Source organism: Orussus abietinus, unplaced genomic scaffold (genome assembly GCF_000612105.2).
Source record: "Orussus abietinus isolate OABI.00-Male unplaced genomic scaffold, Oabi_2.0 scaffold610, whole genome shotgun sequence".
NCBI classification, from domain to species: domain Eukaryota; kingdom Metazoa; phylum Arthropoda; class Insecta; order Hymenoptera; family Orussidae; genus Orussus; species Orussus abietinus.
This window is the reverse complement of record NW_019394851.1, coordinates 24,970-45,049: the sequence shown is the minus strand read 5'-3', so window position 1 is coordinate 45,049 and position 20,080 is coordinate 24,970. Positions and strand designations below refer to the sequence as shown.

At 40.4% G+C, this 20,080-nt stretch overlaps 1 protein-coding gene across 1 annotated transcript in view; it reads right to left on the bottom strand.

Moving 5' to 3' along the window:
* Positions 1–288: 288 nt before the first annotated feature.
* The window catches only part of LOC105700206 (dynein heavy chain 8, axonemal), a gene marked incomplete at its 3' end in the record, with an annotated part of 41,025 nt that continues 21,233 nt past the window's right edge, over positions 289–20,080 (bottom strand). Inside the window, exons 21-30 of the mRNA XM_023433345.1 lie at positions 19,483–19,688; positions 18,975–19,195; positions 18,014–18,162; positions 17,450–17,586; positions 15,190–15,328; positions 11,411–11,631; positions 10,156–10,339; positions 7,482–7,622; positions 3,897–4,244; positions 289–478 (exon numbers count right to left, since the gene is read on the bottom strand). Of these exons, the coding sequence (XP_023289113.1) occupies positions 289–478; positions 3,897–4,244; positions 7,482–7,622; positions 10,156–10,339; positions 11,411–11,631; positions 15,190–15,328; positions 17,450–17,586; positions 18,014–18,162; positions 18,975–19,195; positions 19,483–19,688 (1,936 nt within the window). The remainder of the gene's footprint in view (positions 479–3,896; positions 4,245–7,481; positions 7,623–10,155; positions 10,340–11,410; positions 11,632–15,189; positions 15,329–17,449; positions 17,587–18,013; positions 18,163–18,974; positions 19,196–19,482; positions 19,689–20,080) is intronic.

The window sequence follows — 20,080 nt, the reverse complement described above, 5'->3', positions numbered from 1 at the left end:
AGAAAAATCTTCTTTATCGACGTTGATCAAGTTCCTCGACGTGTTTCACTTCACCTTAACTAAAAGATGACTCGTCATCTTTTGACCATGACTAAAAGATGCCAATATCCGGTGTATAGGACATCGTTTCGTTTCCTTTTTGTTGACAATATGCTATTACCAAAAGATGATTTTTCAGAAAATTCATCATCCTTTAGACATATTTTAGTTGTAGTTGTGCGGTTTGGGATATATCTCGTACATTTCGTTGTGTATAACAATAATAATTTCTTTACGGTTCTGACTTACTCGATGTATCATTATCCATGGTGAGCAATCCTTGTAATATATCGATACTTTGACGAATGTACATTGCTTCCAATATTTTCATCTTAGCATTAAGTTTTGTTAAAACAAATGTAAGGGAGTCTTCGAATATTTTGTTGTATAAGGCACGTAAGACTTCCACTTCAGAACTTGGACGACCCTTAAACCAACCCTGTGGAATACATTTTATTAGTAAAGCGCAAAGGATCACCTCTTTTCTACCTTCCACTGATTACAACTACGTATTTTTGCGCCTGCAACGTAAGTTCCAATGTTACTGTTTGTAATTTCATGGATGAACTTTTCATCCATAATGTGATCAGCAATTGGAAATGTAATGAAAATACTAGTGATTAAGAAATATTAGGAATCCCTAACCAATTATGTTCTAGCTGCAATTGTATGTAGTGATAATCTTGTATAATTAAAACAAAATTAGTAAGACAGAATGTAAGAGACCGGGTGGTTAACACGTTCCGGACCACGCCATGTACCACTCGAGGTTAATGCGTATTATCGGTGGTACACGTGGCATGGAACGTGTTAACCACTTGCGCTACGATTTAACTTTCGGTTGCCGTGTGCGCTCTACAATATAACATGCGGTATAACATCCGTACAACATACCCTATCGATTCTGAAATATTTCCAAGATATCGATGACGCTACGCGATGTCGTGCAGTCTGGAACTGTAGCACGAATAATGAACGATCCAACTGTTAGCCGACGTGCCGGACACGTCGATTTTGTTTCTGCGACAAATGCCTATCGACGTGGTATACATGTCGCTGGCAGTTTTGGAACAAAAGCATCTCGACGTGCGTGGCACGTCTTTATAGAGCAAGTGGTTAAGGATGCTCATGTTACGTTTGGGTGGGTGGAAATAAGTATAAGAACTTTGAGACAAGATATTATTTATTTGTTCGCATCACCTTAAGGGCTTACAATTTGACTTAAAATAATTAGTCTCTTGGTACGTACACCCGGGCGCTATCGTCGTCCTTAGTAGTTGGAATAGTTAGGAATCCCCACAAAAACACTTATCTGTAAAATACTTCACCGAGTACAGGAATGCTGCAAACCTCTTATACAAAAAATGTGTATTTCATATAAAGTTTACATACAAAAAGCACTTAAATCATACTATAAAGCCAAGTACACAAATGACGACTACATATCTAGTAAGGGGAATTCCAGCCCTCCGGAAGGAAGAGTCCAGCCCTTCAGTGCAGTCAGTGCAAGAGGAGGGTGGCGATGCTGCAGGTACCGTCCTTCCCACCATCGATCGACCATTCAAGGGCGGTGGAAGACACCGAAGGGACAGCGTCATGAGAGAGACTTACAAGGAAACATTCCCAAGTGTCCGCCCCCGATCTGATTGATTTTCATATATGTTGAAGAACACAAAAATCTAAGAGACACGTGTTTTTTTTATATCTGCAATGGTCCACATTTAAGGGGTGAAACAACCCCCCAAAGTTTGGCGAAAATTCAGTTTTTATAATCATTTTCGTAGAAGCAGTGGAGGGATTTCGACGAAACTTGGTATGAACGTATTCCGTATAAGGACGGTGAAAACAATATTGTCCAGCAATGCTACACCCCCCAAGGGGGTGAACTACCCTTCAGGCGACATTTTTTTGTAATATCTAATAAACAAGCACGCCTACTTACGTTCCACTTACGCGATGTTCTTGCTCACAAAAAATGAAGAATCCGTGTTTTTTGCTTTTTACCAATAAACATTTACACATCGGTTGTAAACAATGAATGTAGGTGGTATACGGGTACATTCCGAGTAGCTTTATTGGGTTATATCGTGACCAGTTCATTGTACATAAATCTTGTGAACGTCCTAATTCCTCAAAATGTCGTTGGTTTTCATAATATGTAATTATTTACGAATATCGCTAACTCTACTATCGTAAAAACGGTAAAATCCAATTTTACCGTTTCACCAAGGAGATTGTATTACTAGTTGGAAACGGGTGATGACTGCGTCATCGGATCTGTTGCGAAACTATTTTAGTCTCTTAAACTTTTTTCAATTTTATTTATAAATAATTGCATGCTATGAAAACCAAGGACATTTTGAGGAATAAGCACGTTCACAAGATTTATGTACAATGAATTGGTCACGATATAATCCAATATAGCTAGTCGAAATATACCCGTATATCACCTACATTCATTGTTTACAACCGATGTGTATTTTTATTGGCAAAAAGCAAAAAACACGTATTTCTTCATTTTTTGTGAGTATTCACATCGCGTAAGTAGGACTTAAGTAGGAATGCTCGTTTAATAGATATTACAAAAAAATGTCGCTTGAAGGGTAGTTCACCTCCTTGGGGAGGTGTAGCATTGCTGAACAATATTGTATTTTCACCGTCCTTATACAGAATACGTTTATACCAAGTTTCGTCGAAATCCCTCCATTGCTTCTACGAAAATTGTTATAAAAATCGAATTTTCGCCAAACTTTGGGGGGTTGTTTCACCCCTTAAATGTGGACGACCATTGCAGATATAAAAAAACACGTGTCTCTTAGATTTTTGTGTTCTTCAACATATATGAAAATCAATAAGATCGGGGGCGGACACTTGGGAATGTTTCCTTGTTCGGGCAATGAGGGCGCCACGGCTTCCACCGCCTCCGGAGCTCCCAAAAAGAAAAAAATTCGGAGAGTTCACCGCCCAGGGGTAAAACCGGCAAGTTTGGTTAAGACGGAGAAGACAGCTGGTGCAAGTGGCAGCAGGCTAAAGTTCTTGGAACGAAGCCTAAAGCGCACCCTGCTCCATTGCAACCTGACGTACAGAAGGCAATTCTTCCAATATATGAAGATTTGTAAGAAGATGAGTCACTGTCGAGATGTTTAGGCGGTCACACGCAGAATGCAAATGAAAGTTTTAAGTCAACAGTTTGGCAGTTGGCTCCAAAACATTTGCATTCTGGACTGAAAATAATCGAAATAGCATCATTTTTAGCTGTCGGCTTATTCAACGAAGGAAATTCAGCATTTCTAATGGTCATGAATGAATTGTAGTTGGCCCGCGGAGCTTCAATTACGCACAACAGATGGATGAGCAGCGCGTGAACCGACAAAATAGACGCAGCACTTGGAAATTAAGCTCGAAAAGCAATAAAAGAAGAGATGCAAGCTCTAAATCATACTTATGAAGAGGAAGAAGGATTGTTGTATAGTACTGGAATCGCTAATTAGCCGGTAAGTACTTTACATAATTGGTTAACGAATTTCTAATTTTCGGTCATTTTTTTATTAAACGTGTTTTTCTCAAAATAACTTTGTGAAAGGCTTTAACATGTATTTCCATATGCAGACCCACATTATCGCTTGTGCTCGGAACTGCCCGATTACTGTGTAGTGAGCATAATCCCACTAGACAAGAACACGCGGTACTCGATCACGATTTTGAGACGACTGAAGCCATTACACAGTTCGCTACACTCAACTCGATATTACCCCAGCACGCCTAAAGAAGTTATATTTTAAAAAATATTAATTTTTGACAAGAAATAAAAAATCTCAAATTAACTTTTATAAAGAATCTTTAAATTAAATATATACCTCCAAAATATGATTCCATCTTAACACGGAAGCACTGACAAATACCATTCCCATTCGCGACACAGTTGCAGGTGAAGCGTTGTCAACGTTGTCAGGCTCGAATACAAGTTTAGTACTTGGTGACATTATAATGCGATCTCCATTCGCCAATGTCAACGTTTTGTTATCATCCAAAACCGAATTAAGATTTTCAATCCAAACTGCATCAACGGGGCCGTCTAAAACAAGCCACATGTGATCGCCTTTCTTCAATTGCGTCGACTTTCGCCATAAAGTTGAAAATATTCCGTCTGTCCAATCATTTGTTGCAACATCGAGCTTGCCAAACATTTGAGACGCCGTTATGGCCTGTAAAAAATCACATTCCTGTTTTTATTTATTGAAGTAAAACCGCGACAAATTCAAATTTTTCGCACGCGACAATGGAGGAATAATATGCGATTGTGGTTATGAATGCTGTACACCTTCCGCGTAAAATCGAAGTAAAGGGTCATGTAAGTATATCGTCGTGCGGGGTAACCCGACCGCCTCTCTCTTCTTTCGGTCAAGGGACGGTTACGGACAGACGAAATCCGCGAGAAACAGGAAGAAAGTAGAAGTGACGGTGTGGGACACGGGGAAACTTGGACCTTTCTCGAAATTTGGCCATTATCCTATGCGGCTGCTCGGCAAGGATTCGAGTTTCTTAACACTATGCCGTCCGCGCGTCTAATCTAGATTTTTTCGTGTCGTGCCGGTGCAACTGACTTACATAATTTCGTGGCACCAACGTGGAGCCACCGGCACTTACCCGATAGTTTTTGCATGGCACAAACGTGGAGCCACCGGACGTCATAGTGTTAATTTCAGGTTTTTATTTAATACAAATTTCTCGATAGGTTGAATTCCCTTTGGTGGTCCGGATTGTGTAATCCGGGACACGCGTATCCGTCTGACTTCTTTTGTAAGTTTCCTTCTATCGCGAAAAGTGTAGCGTTTTGTAAAGAGTGGTAAGAAAAATCTCAAGTTCGCGAACCGATGGGCGAAGAAGCCGCCAGGCGGCTAGAGGGCCGTCCGCGTTAAGGGCGCTCACCACTCCAGCGATTTTGCAGGGCCTCACGGAGACAACGATTCCGAACGTATTTCTAAACCGTTCGAGCTTAACGAGTGCTCATACTGAAGATGAAACGTTGACCTGCGTTTATATGGGAGCGATTTTCGATAAGTGGTCATTTACATATAAAAAAGTGCAACGACATAATTTCAATGCTCTTTTAACTAGGAAGGAGGTGCTTGATCGAAAATCGCTTCCATATAAACACACGTCAACATTTTATCTTTAAAACGAGCACTCGTCGTTGAGCTCGATCGGTTGAGAAATACGCTCAAAATCGTTGTTCCCGTGGAGCACCTTTTTCATGATTTTCGGTTCCTCGCTCGTTATTTGGGCTCTCCTTAGCAACCGTTGCCAAGTGTGGGCGGAGCGTCCAACTGGCGTGTGCGTGCGTCCGTGTCACAGACACACCTCGGCGTCTAGTCGGAGCCGTGTAGCCGTTATGTCATCCTATGCGGGCAAGGTCACACATATTTTCCGACCGTCGCTAAACACCACCTATTACGCGTTGCGTCTCCCTCATCCGAGCGAGAAACTACGTTTTGGTTACCTTCCACCGAATTCGAGGCTAATTCCATCTGGCGGTGGAAGTCATCGTCCCCACTTTGGTGGTGAACGCCGTTAAGGGCGCTCACCACTCCAGCGATTTTGCAGGGCCTCACGGAGACAACGATTCCGAACGTATTTCTAAACCGATCGAGCTTAATGAGTGCTCATACTGAAGATGAAATGTTGACCTGCGTTTATATGGGAGCGATTTTCGATAAGTGGTCATTTTCATATAAAAAAGTGCAACGACATAATTTNAGTTTATCGCTATTTTTGCCTGCGCTTCCGGCGAAGTCACTGTTTTCGGGTCCCTTTCCTTTTGAATTTGCGAGCGTCCCTTGTATCTCAGATCCAGTACCTTTTATTCCTTACTTTTATAGTCCCTGTTCCTTGCTTACAATTCCCTACAATTATTTAATTAGTCGTCGACGCGTCCGCGTCGTGCGCATTCCTTGTCCGAATTATTGTCGGGGTACTAGCCATCTGGCTCTTTATTAAATTGATTTTTGTGTACTTCTTTTGAATTCGATCAGTACCTCGGATAAATAAATCGCCATTGTTATTAACCCTTTAATTTAGAGTTTTCTTTTATTTTATTAATCCAGGCAAACCTTTCCTCTCATTTATCGAAAGGAAATCGGGTCCCTTCCGGACAAATTATCGTCACGAAGTTAAGGTGAAGTGAAACACCCTTCAAATCAGTCGATTCGAATACAACACTTTTTTTAAGGGTATTAGACCAAACTGTCCGAAACTTTGACGCATCACGCCTGATCATCTAAGAATTATCCTAACACATTCAAAATTTGGATTTTTGTAAAAAATTTTTTAACACAGCCCAGACCAGACCAGGATGGAGTCGAGCTCTGATACTTCGATCAATACACAATTATCAAAGGCTCTGATATGAGAATCGAAAGGGTCAGGACAATTTTACGACAATTTAGAACACTTTGGTAATCGATAAACTCGCATTTGAACAGGATAAGGGCCAAAAAAGTGTTGAATGCGCTTCTATGCTAACACGATGGTAATCCGGGGTCTCGGAGTGACAATTTAATTGACCTGGAAATCACAGATGGCGCAGGGTGTCCCTCCGCAGTCAATTAGGGCCCCAGAAGGCATGAATTCAGAGGATTTCTGGAGTTTTACTTCGATTTCTTGATATTTATTATACGAAAACGACAGGTGTAGTATGCCGCTTAGTACAATATTCAATGTAATTCGACACAACTGTCAATATAAAAACGAACGTCGGCAACGTAGGCATTTAGAAAAATCTTCTTTATCAACATTGATCAAGTTCCTCGACGTGTTTCACTTCACCTTAAGCGTCCTCTCCGAGGACGGGCCTCGGAGAAGCCGGGGATAACCCTTCGCCCTCGCCTTAGGCTTCACTCTTGCTGGGAGAGTCAAGGCCGTCAGGAAAAGGAGGCCAAAGGGACTTCGAGATTTGGCGTCCTGGGACGCCTGGTGCACAACCGGCCAACTTATTCGTGCTCAGAGGTGGGTGCGAGCCAGGGCGGTGGTAAAGGACTTTAGGACATAGGGCCCTTTCGTGAACCTAGATTTCCCACGGGCAGGATATACGTTGCAGTAGATGGCAACAATCAGTCGAATAAATTTAAAAAAATTCCTGATTTTTGCTTGATTTTTTGAGTTGGTTGGAAATTCATTTCTTTATCCGTAGCAATGAAGAAAGTATATTTCTATTTCCCCACTCCTGAAATCTCGATCCTTACTGTATATAATTCCGTGGCGTCTCGCTCAAACTCAACGCGCAAGGCGCGTTTCTCGCATCACTCAATACTACGAGTTTCTTTATTATTTTCTTATCTGTGTAATTAATGAAAAAGAAGAAAGAACCCTACGTTAAAATGGCATCAAATATAATTATGTGAACGACCGAAAATAATTAATAATTGGCATTGATGTAAACTAACCTTTGGATTCATTCTGACTTCCTTATGTGGTAGTCCCATTTCGGTCATAGCTCGCATAAGTGCCCACATACAACGTGTTTTACCAGATCCAGTTGGACCGAGTACCATTAAACCGTGACGAACAAGATAAGTTTCATACAGCTTTAAGTAAATAGAATAAACACTTCATACACTTTTAACAGACGGAAGAAAAATGTACAAATATGTTTTTTTTTTCAAAGTATATAATCTCTGATAAATAATCGAACTAAATGTTGCTGAAGATACTATAAGCGTCATGTATTTCTCCCTAATGTTCACTTTTCTAATGCAACAAACTGTGTACATGAAAGTTATTAGTATTAGTGCTAGTGATGTGGTGGATTTTGTCGCGAATACATAGAGAAGATATTAAATTTATGTGCTACATTTGGATAGTAGCTTTTCACCGAAATAAAAATGTCGTGCATTCTCGGCCATATTTTTTAGATGTAGCACTGTACAAATTTTTTCCATTTTCAGATTTTAAAATTTTCATGAAGCGTGACTGCTACTAATGTTTAATAGCAACAATAGTTGTTTGACAAAAGTTTTTCGGAATTAAAACCTTAGATGATGTTCCATTACATTCCATATAGTTTTAGCCGCGGATCGCGATTTAGGGCAAGCTGAGGATAGGTCCTAAAGAAATATCGATAACGACCTCTATTGGGCTGCTGAGACCCGATTAGCCGTGTAACGATATCTTAAGGCTATTTGTACAGGACAGGAAACCAAGGGTGAATGGTTTCGAACCCCAAATACGCGAAATCGGATTATCGTCTTAGGACACCAAAAAATGTTCTGTTCCCATAATTGTCACGAACGTCATGGAACCATTGCAAGGGAAAACGTTTAAAAACCTCAGTTTCCTGTGCTGTACCTGCTAGTTCAACTCAAGCTCAGCCAGAGTCTACGTCTGTTCGGTTTTTGTCAGTCGATTCAGTTTCGAATGCAAGTGCAGTTTTCAGCCAGGTCTGTTCTAAATCAACTCAATTGCACGTAGTACCCAGAGGCAAGGACCCATCGACAACCCAAGCCGAATTTTTAAAGCCGCTACCTTTTTCACAATAAGGTATTGAACATTTAAAAGCTCACCCGACATTTTCTTTTCTCCTTTCTTTTTCTTCTATTGGATTCACTTCTTATTTTTTGAAACGAATCAATTTAGCTTTCGATTTAAAACTAAATTCTATTGATTACTTAAGTCTTTCTTTCTCACCCGAACGAAAGAATTTGAATTTTATAAGACTGAAATACCTGGAGTATCCAACCCGCTTCCTTGGTGAAAACCGACCGCCCCTCGCGGAAGAGCATCTGAATCTGTAGAAAACCTTAGGGTTGAACTGGCTCAATGGTGAGAACCAACCTTCTCCTGAAGAGATACAAGAGGGTAACGAACAAACCCTTAGTAACCCTGTGGTGCCGTAAAGGGCCGCGTTGTCACGTGCTGCAAGGCACGAACGCCGCTTTGACTTTTTGTTTTTTGCTTTTCTCTTTTTTCCTACTTTTATTTCGTATGCGTATGAACTAAGTATTTTCCCTATGCATTTTTCTCGCGTACCGCTATCGTACAATTCCCACCGCGCGCTATCGCTGTACCCGACTTAGCGTCTTTTCGGAGACACTGTCATCCTATCCCAAGTAGGGTAACATGGCTCAAGATTTCGAGTGACAGCGTGGAAATGCTAAAATGTCGTTTAAGCGTTTCCCACCATGACCACCTCCACGGAGGTAAAAACTGAAAAGGGCCGCCCTACCATCTCGCGAATTAGGAGAAGAAGCACAGGAGCATCTAGTGGAGAAGTAATTCGCAAAAGATCTTCCAACCTATCGTATTAGAACAATTCTATCTCCGCGAGCTGGATTCGCAAAGAACCTTTCCGACTCGTAAAATCGAACCGCAAGATTCTATATCTGGGAGCGTGATTAACCTTCTTAATAGAATTAAATACGGCAATCTAAAGCAAAGATTTAAGAAGTAAAGCTAAGTGTTTTGAACCACCTCAAATCGGGAACTCTTAAACTAAAATTTATCACCAAATATGAACGATTGTGAACTCGGCAGGTGTTAGATGTACTTTAGTGCTTAGCCGACACCCCCGCGTGATTTTCGTGCTCGCCGTCTGAAGTGACGTCGAATCAAACATTTCGCTGGGTCGTGACAGCGTGGAAGATCTCACGATTGAACCAGACCTGGGTGAAAACCAACAATTACAACAGGAACTGGGAAAGGGGAATGTAGAACTAATTCCGTTTCGACCTGATCATTTCTCTCTCTTCTTTAAATTCCTGTCTATCATTCGTACTCCCGACTAATCACCCAACCCAATACCGAGACGACCTGTCTACGGAGAACTTTTGGCCAGACAACCCACCAACTCCCTTTCTCTCCCTTGCGTACAGTGTTACCCGTCCAGACATAACAGATTACTTACGGTAATAGTTATTCTCATCATTCAATCACAAATCTTAGCTCGTCCAATATCGATTTCGGAAGAATATTATTTGAATAAAAAAAATGTACACCAAACGGCCATAGGCTTTGTTTGTTACATTATTAATCCGATTATTTATCAGACACGTAATTTTATGAATAAATTACGTTTGCACGCACAGAGAGGTAGATAGAATTTAAGAAAGGAAATGAAATCACTTGAACTGTCTTTAGGTTCCACTCATAATGATTCATAACACCCAGTGCTTCGGCAGCATTTGCAATTCCCTTCTGTAATTCTCGGTACGTTTGCGTCGTGAGTTTAATTCCGGGGAACATATCATCGATAAGAGAGAAGAACAATGGCTCGTCTTCGTCAACTAATTTCGACAGATTCATGTCTCTGAAATATAATTATTTACTTACGTATTCGAAAAAGAATATAAAAGAGCTGGTGAAATTATTCATTATAAACATTGTAATGTGCTGGGTCGGTAGCCCTCCACATAAATGGGAGATCGTGTTCTTTTGGAGGATGGAGTGACTGCGTGCCCGCGGCATAAATTGGGTGTAATGGAACTCGTAGTCACGATTTATACAGCGCTATCCTTGTTGAAAAAGAAGCCGAAAAGTCCTGTACAACTTTTTCCTACAGTGCATACATTTCCTGTAATAACTAAGTGAGACACAGCCAATCAATCGCGTTCTCTCCGCTACCCATGTAGAAATTTACCACCGGTGGAATATTGACCCAACAGTGAAAATGGTTGGCCCAATCTTGGCTGCCAATCGTAACCCATTGTGGAAATGATAACATCAGCGGAACCTCGACCGAACTACTTTGCCTTCATTGGGTCAGTGTTTCCTAGCGGAGGAAATACAACAGACATGATGTTCGTCCAATGCCTGGACCAAGATCGGCAGCCACTTTTGGACCAATGTTGGGCCTCTGTGGAAATGATAACATCAGCGGAGCCTCGGCTAATCTAATTTGCCTTTATTGTACCAATATTTCTTAAAGGTAAGAATACCCTAAGCAGAGTGATAATCCGAGGCAAGGGCCAATGTTGAACCAATGCTGAGCCGGGATTGGGACAATATTGGTTATTTATGTATAAAATAATTAATTTTGTGAGAACGATCGTTATATATTTGTGTGATTATTTTCACATATTGCAACGTTTACGAAATGGCCCTCTGGCGACAATGGATGCCGGTCACTCCCGAAAGCCCCAACAAATTTAAGGATACATTACTTTCTTTCTTATTTTCCTTAATTTTCCTTAATTTTCAAGAATACCTTATTTTCTCTACATTTTGTACGTTTTTTTCCTTTTATCTATCGACAACGACTGCTATAGGCATGTGCCGATTTGAAGCATTTGAATAACCCTATTATTGTACTGTTGTAGAGTTACTTAAAAAAATAAGGCATTTAGTTAATTGTATAAGGGAAACGAAAAAATTGAGTTACCTCAAGACTCTCATAAGAGTTGTTTCTTCTGAATCGTCAGGATGAGCTCGTTTCTGAGCACCAAGAGTTCGAAGGCAGGACAATATATTTCTCAATCCAAAGTCATAGTGAACTTGTTTGCTCAGTTGTTCTTCACACAATTTGTACAAAGTAAAAAACTTTCGAGACAATATAACATTTTCCTTAAAACCGCATGCTGCCAGTTTCACCCGCATAATAATCTAAATAAATAATTGGCTAATAAAATATGTTATCATTGACTAAATTTTAGAAGCAGCGGATCAAGTCCCACTAATACTTTCTGTACAAATATATGTAAATAATGTAATTGATGTGAATACTTGATGGGTTGAATTAAGCAATAGTAACTCCCCAGAAAGCATTAAAACCTATAGTACATTGTGTACTAAGGAAGCAAAGTGGGTCTTTTTATACCTAGCGTGACCCTGCAATACGAATCGTAGACCCACGAGCGCACGTGCTAGAGGCGAATGCACGCCCGTGAGCCAAAGACAAGTATCGCATACACGCGGAATGTAAAAGACCCTTGCCTCCATGACACACACGATACTTTACGTAACAATAACATGGGTTATGCGTTTTTCTTTGCGCAGGCGTGGAGTACCAATATGGACACTTTTTCATTATTGGACGTTTTGAGACTCTTTTCTGTACTGTACCCACTCCCTTCCATTTGTTAAATCGTCCGTCGCAGAAAGGCCAATTTTAATTTTTGCGACTGTCTTCGGTCCCGAAGACCATCCAAACCATGCTGGCGTTGCATAACATATATTTATATAATCTATTTACATAAAATCTATTTATTTGATTCATACTGTCACTTTGAATTCATATCACAATTAATCCTTTGCACTACAGGCCTTTTTCGGCCGGACGAACCAGCAACCTGAGACGATTTTCCGCATACTTAGTGAATTTCATCCAGCTAACTTAAAATGATTTCATATACAAATTAACGTATAAAACTGTTATATTTTACTATTTTATGTATACTTATATGTGAAAGATGAAAATTTGTTAAATATTAAGGACTATTGTTGCTTTGTATGGTATTTTATAAAACAATTGTCAAGTTGCATCCTCGGCTTGTCGGGGCAATTATTGCAGTAATATGTTGTTTGATGCCTTTTGCCGGGCTTATTTCGTTGAGAGCAAACCTTGCAATCCTTCTTAACTCCTGCTAGAATGACATGTAGCTTTCAATTCAATCGAATTTCGTCGAAACTAGTGGTCGAAGTAAAAATTCGATCACAAGTCTAGCGGAAATCTTCTCTCAATTGGTCAACCAAATTTTTTTCCATCCTACTGATGACTAAGCGGCTGCTCGTTTCTCTGCTGTTTTATTGATTTGTAAACAATATAAAAATTAACTGAACAAATCTGTAAACCTCGAGAAAATAGCGAAAGCCACCATTTCAAGGACTTCTTTAGAAAACAGGATGTCGAGGCATGTTGGTCCGTTCGATTAACGCTGCCCATTTATTTTATATAGTTTATGATAATATAGTGTCTTTACAGTAACTTCAACTCCACCTCGTAAAATCCTTTTTACGAGAGTTATTCCCACATTATTCCAAGTGGTTAAAGATGTGACGATCCTTTCGTCTTTCCATGCTAGAACTAAAGTATTAATTTTGTGGAATTCTTGTGGAATTTTGTTTTTATTTTAATTAGACGTGGCAACTCCTTCCTATTTGTTAGGTTCGTCCCAGTTAAATGACAGGGGGGATCATTCTATACTTCGTCAAATTGTACATACTGTAACGCGATTTTTCCTCCATCTGAAAACCTCGCGCACCTTCGTCGGTCCGCGCTCTCGCCTCCCTTCCCGTTCTCCGACTATCCAATGGGCGCCAGTTGATTTTTGGGTCCCCGGAACCGACAAACCGGTCTAATCAGAATCATAATTCATAATCGCAAAACTTTCCACCTAAATTATATCACGAAACGGAGAGAAGGGCGGCGAGAGAGCACTCGGACGGCATGTCCCGTGTCGCTCAGGAGGCAAGTTGTGGAGAGTTAGGGTCGGGGTCGTAACTGACCTCAGGGAGTAGGTGACAAAAGCTACACTTTAGCGAAAAATGAAGAAAAGTTGTATATTCTCATATATTCCCAGAGACTCTAGTACATCATATTTACGCGCTCGTACATCGCGGCCAGAAAAGAGGTCCTTCGGTGATCGTACTCAGGTTTCCATAGGACGCGCAGACGTTCGCAATACTATGAGCCTCGACCAATAGACGCGAGATTGGGATCCCCGGGACTCTGATATCGCAAACGGAACGGAACGGTAGCGTATGGAACTCCATACTCACCCTGGAGTTCCCTGGAACAGACATGAACGGAACCCTAATGCCTCACTGGAGCAATCGACCGGCACCTCGCCCTCGGTCCTCTTCTTCACACCTCCACTCGCGGCACTCACTCGGGTCAGACGCTCTTTTCCTCCACAATCCTACGCAACCCGAAAATCCGGACATATTGCTCCCCCTCAGCGTTCCCGGCGAGTCATGGGAGGGGAACGTTCGGTACCTTGGAGGTCGCGGGGGTTGTCACCGGGTCCCCGGAGAGTGGTAGGGGAATTCGCGGGCCGATGAGGAATCCGCCGGCGGGCCTCCCCCTGGGACCGACCTTGGTGGTGGAGGACGACCTATCCAAATAAATGCCACGGCTTCCTCGGCAGTGGCTGTGGCCTGTCCACCGCGTGAGGCCTGCCACCTGTATGTCTTAGCGCCTCCTGGCCTCACCAAGTCGATCCTCTCCGAATCGGGGCGCTGGGATCACCAGACCGCTGGCCCTTGCCGGAGAACCTCCTCGGTCGGAGCGCTCCACCCGGTTGGGAGACTCTTATTTGGTCCACGTACCGCTTTCCGGGTGGGCGTCCTCCCGGTGACCTCGCAGAATTTCCCCCGTGGGACGAGGGGTCCCACTCCCCGGATGTTTTAGGGAGTCAGGGCCCCTGCCTCGACCTCCTCACGTCCCTCCCCTCGCTCGATCCCGCGGGTGCCGAGGGGTCCTGGAGCGGAACGGCACCTATACTAGTCTCCTCACACCATCCTTAGAGTTTCCCGGAGATCCCGTATCGTCTATTGCGGTCGTGGTCTTGGGACGGACGAAAATCCGTCACAATACATATATATATGGTCTGTCTAACAGAATCGGTTAGATTCAAATCGGCATAATTTTGCACTTTCATGTCGAAAAAAGGGGTGAAAAATAGCTATTTTGTTTTATAAAATTTTCAGGATGTAATCCTTTGGGGTAAAATGTATCTATCCTATAATATCGTCTACACATTGCGAATAATATGACATTTATGTCGTTACAAAATTCCCAATAGTTCTTGACATATTAAAAAAAACGGTTTTGGGGGAGAACCTTAAGGGTCCATTTCACCCCTTAAATCGCGGAGTTAGCACGTATAAAAAAAAATACGTCTGTAATGTTTTTTCATGTACTATAACATATCTCAGAATGAAGAAAATCAGCGAGGTACACCACGGGTACTTTCCTTGTGAGAGTCACCTCTCGAGTGCAAAGGGTTAACGTAACGAATCATCTCCTAAAATGTTTTGGAAGGGGAAATGATAAACGTATGAAGTGAAATAAAAAAGTAATTATCAAATACGGATTTGTAACTGAAAATTACATTACAACGATTGGAGAAATCACATATCTAAAGAAATAACATAACGTAATGAATGATCATGAGAATATACAGCTAAATTTTTCAAATTTCGTAATCAGTTTTTACGTACTTGTCGGTCAGGTACCATCATTGCTACACTTCTAAATTGGATTTTCAAATTTTCTGGTAGCTCTTGACGTCCAGCATATCCCGGATTCATTGTTATGAATATTCCGACTCCGTAATTAAGTGAATAAGTCTCGCCATCACTAAAAATTGTATTTAAAAAATTTGTAATATAAATGGACCAGCGTTGATAACACATACAAATGGCCTTTTCAATAGTAGCCAATAATTTTATTGTCCTTACATTGCAATTGGTTTCCACATTAGTAAATGTTCAAAAAAGTATTGCTTAAACCGATGAAAAAATTATAATTACACATTAATTGTTAAAAGTTATCGGATTATTTCTCTGACCCTTCCTGGGAAGTGTAATACAAAAATTAAAATCCACATTCGTCGATAAGAAAAATTTGCTAGGGTTGTCCTCGGACATTTATTGCTCGTAGTGCAGTCGGTTTTGAAAGCGAACTTGCACGAGAAGTTAAACTGTCCGGCAAGCTCTTGTATACGGTATATATCTGAATTACGTACAATATACGTATATTAGACGTTTATTTAGCCCTATTTTACATATCTTATAGATATCTATAAGATATCTACTGATGGTATGCAGTTTTGATCCGTGTCCATGCACCAAAAAACTGCATCCTTCGAGGGTTCGAGCCTCACGACTCCTTAGACCGAAATTAATTATAATTCTAAGATATAAAAGAAAAAGAGACTGGCGAGAGAGCGAGGAGAGCGTTTCACGAGCGATCAGCTGAGCGCGTCAATATTCCGGTTTTCGGGCCCTAACCAAATATTGGTTTTACGTCGGCGTGGCAGGCTCGGCTCGGCCGCCGACTCGGGGCTCGAGGGGCGTGACGTTCTCTTTTACTCCTACAGGTCGCAAAGCCCTCGAACTTCCATTACCACTCCCAAAACTCCGGTCTCGGGCCTTCCATCCCCTGCTGTAAACAAAAATCTAAGAGACACGTGTTTTTTATATCTGCAATGGTCCACATTTAAGGGGTGAAACAACCCCCCAAAGTTTGGCGAACATTCAGTTTTTATAATAATTTTCGTAGAAGCAGTGGAGGGATTTCGACGAAACTTGGCATAAACGTATTCCGTATAAGGACGGTGAAAACACAATATTGTTCAGCAATGCTACACCCCCTCCCCCCAAGGAGGTGAACTACCCTTCAAGCGACATTTCTTTGTAATATCTATTAAACAGCATTCCTACTTAAGTCCCACTTACGTGATGTGATTGCTCACAAAAAATGAAGAAATACGTGTTTTTTGCTTTTTGCCAATAAACATTTACACATCGGTTGTAAACAATGAATGTAGGTGGTATACGGGTATATTTCGACTAGCTATATTGGATTATATCGTAACCAATTCATTGTACATAAATCTTGTGAACGTGCTTATTCCTCAAAATGTCCTTGATTTTCATAGCATGCAATTATTTATAAATAAATTTGAAAAAAAGTTTAAGAGGCTAAAATAGTTTCGCAACAGATCCGATGACGCAGTCATCACCCGTTTCCAACTAGTAATACAATCTCCTTGGTGAAACGGTAAAATTGGAGTTTTACCGTTTTTACGATAAAGAGTTAGCGATATTCGTAAATAATTGCATATTATGAAAACCAACGACATTTTGAGGAATTAGCACGTTCACAAGATTTATATACAATGAATTGGTCACGATATAACCCAATAAAGCTATTTGGAATATACCCATATACCACCTACATTCATTGTTCACAACCTATGTGTAAATGTTTATTGGTAAAAAGCAAAAAACACGGATTCTTCATTTTTTGTGAGCAATCACATCGCGTAAGTGGAACTTAAGTAGGAGTGCTTGTTTAATAGATATTACAAAAAAATGTCGCCTGAAGGGTAGTTCACCCCCTTAGGGGGGTGTAGCATTGCTGGACAATATTGTGTTTTCACCGTCCTTATACGGAATACGTTTATACCAAGTTTCGTCGAAATCCCTCCATTGCTTCTACGAAAAATATTAAAAAAACCGAATTTTCCCCAAACTTTGGGGGGTTGTTTCACCCCTTAAATGTGAACCATTGCAGATATAAAAAAACACGTGTCACACCTTAGATTTTTGTGTTCTTCGACATATATGGAAATTAAGATCGGGGGCGGACACTTGGGAATGTTTCCTTGTGAGTGCTCTCTCGCGATGCGTCGCAGTGTATATAAGTGACTGCTAAATAACTTAGTTTTTTTAAATATTAGTGTCAATTTATTACCTGAATAGGAAAGACGACTTCTTTTCTTTTCGAGCATTCAACACCATAGCAATTTGTTGAGCGGCGACAGACAGTACAGGAAGCTCTATTCTGTTAAATTCGTCAAAGCATCCCCAACAACCAGCTTGGGCTAAACCCTGAAAGAATGATGCATTTATCCCCACGCAAACAAAATTTTTAATAAATGTATGTACATAGAATGTTTTCATATCTATGAAATGTTTAAATATATCAGAAGTTAAAAATACATATATAATATATGTTCGCGGAATATCCAAAGTAGTATATTGAATTTAAATTGTGACGATGCACCCTGTGGGCGATCCTCCCTGGTGCAATATTTCTGTATATAATTTTGCTGAAATAATATAATTCATATTTGGCTAATACAGCAGAGGAATTGCATTTTAACTTCGAAGGGTCTTCAATTTCATTTTATTTTTATATTTTTATATTATTTTATTTTATTCAACAGACCTTAGTCCTATTTGTGCAGCCCCTACAGCCTCAGAAGCATTCGGATTGTTAGTAGGTAATGAAAAGTTGATATTTATAATACAATACCTTGAAAATTCTGCCCAACCCTCGAAAATCCATCTGGTCGGAACAATTGAAAACAACAACATATTTTCCAAGTGCTTTTCCCATATCTTTTGTCGTTTCTGTTTTGCCAGTGCCTGCCGGTCCTGCAGGAGCACCTCCAAAATTCATACCTAAATGGTTAACAAAGCAGATAATAAAATTAAAAAAAACATGAAATTAATAAGGCACATTATGTACACTGTTAGTAACTGTTAAGGTGAAGTGAAACACGTCGAGGAACTTGATCGACGTCGATAAAGAAGATTTTTTTATATGCTTACGTTGCCGACGTTCTCTTTTATATCGACAGCTGGATCGAATTATATTGGGTATTGTACCAAATGGCATACTCCACCTGTCGTTTTCGTACAATAATCATAAAGAAATCGAAGTAAAACTTAAAAATCTTCTGGATTCAAGCTTCCTGGGGCCCCAATTGACTGCAGAGGGACCCCCTGCGCCATCTGTGATTTCCAGGTCAATTAAATTTTCACTCCGAGACCCCGTATTACCATCGTTTTAGCATAGAGGCGCATACAACACTTTTTTTGCCCTTATCCCGTTAAAATGCAAGTTTATCGATTACCAGGGTGTTCTAAATTGTCCTGACCCTTTCGATTCTCATATCGGAGCCTTCGATAATTGTATATTCATCGAAATATGAGAGCTCGATGGCATTTTGGTTCTGGTCTGGGCTGAGTTAAAAAATTTTGTCAAAAAATCCAAATTTTGAATGTGTCAGGACAATTCTTAGATGATCAGGAGTGATGTGTCAAAGTTTTGGACAGTTTGGTCTAATACCCTTAAAAAAAAGTGTTGTATTCGAATCGATTGATTTGAAGGGTGTTTCACTTCACCTTAATCGGCGTGTTACTTAACACTTACTTATAATGGGGGGGAACTACATTATTGAACCAAAATTAAAAGCAATTAGCAGACATACCTATTGCTTGGGCGAGGGTAATGTAACATCTGTCGGTAAGCGGAGTAATCGCTAAGCGATCAGTACAACCAAGAAATTCATTTTGGTAAATAAATTCGATATCCGTAATTCTTATTGCTACATCTTCATTTTCTTTGTCGTAGTAAAATCTGGCCTGTTTAAGCCACTCGAAGTCTACAATATTCCTTATTTTTAGGCGAAACAATTCATCAAAAATATCTCTGTAAAATAAGAGTAGAAAAATTGACGAGACGTACAAAAAAATCACGACTGACGGAACCCCCGTACCATGACATATATTACTGAAGTTTCAATATGGATTTATATGTTTTTTTTTCAATATTATCAGAATATAAAAACAAATAATAAAGAAAGCAATTAGAGAAAAATGACTCTTTAATGATCTATTCAATGTATTGTAAGGTAATTGTCAGCGAATTGAGCCTTTTGAGGAAGTCCTCTTGCAAACACCTAAATACAGATTTTATGATAATCATTTACAACAAACCTTTGATGTACGTGTATTGTGATTAAAGCTTCGAATTTTGCTCTAGAGTATTTTGTAAGATCTTTAACTGTTACTTCAATCAGGCTATTTAACAAATCCAAGAACCATTGGTTGGTTTTCTTCATTATAGTTTTATCTCGCTTTGCACCAACAATAGCTGTTTCAGAATCACGAGTCCATAGCACTTGAACAGCTAATAGACCGACCTGTTAAATCATATTTTGGCATTACGAAAAAATTATATAAATCTAAAACATTTATAAAAACATGAAATAGTCGGTGGACTAGGATTGATTTTTGATGTGATCAAGAGACGCGGTAACGTCTCAGACAAGTTTGTTGCCCTAGATTGTACGTGGGTTGGCTGCATAGAGGCGTCGACTAAGCACCTACCGTCCTTTACCCTAAACATAGCTCTAACGAACCCTTAACACTTTCGTTACCTTGGACGAGATATCTCGCGACCCAATACTGGCCGATNATCGCCCCAAAGATGTTCCAATCTTCAAATAGCTGTACTCCAACCCCACACCTCGGCCATCTCGTTGGCCAATTTTAATCGATATTCGATAAATAATCGTCTGAGCTAAAAGTGGAG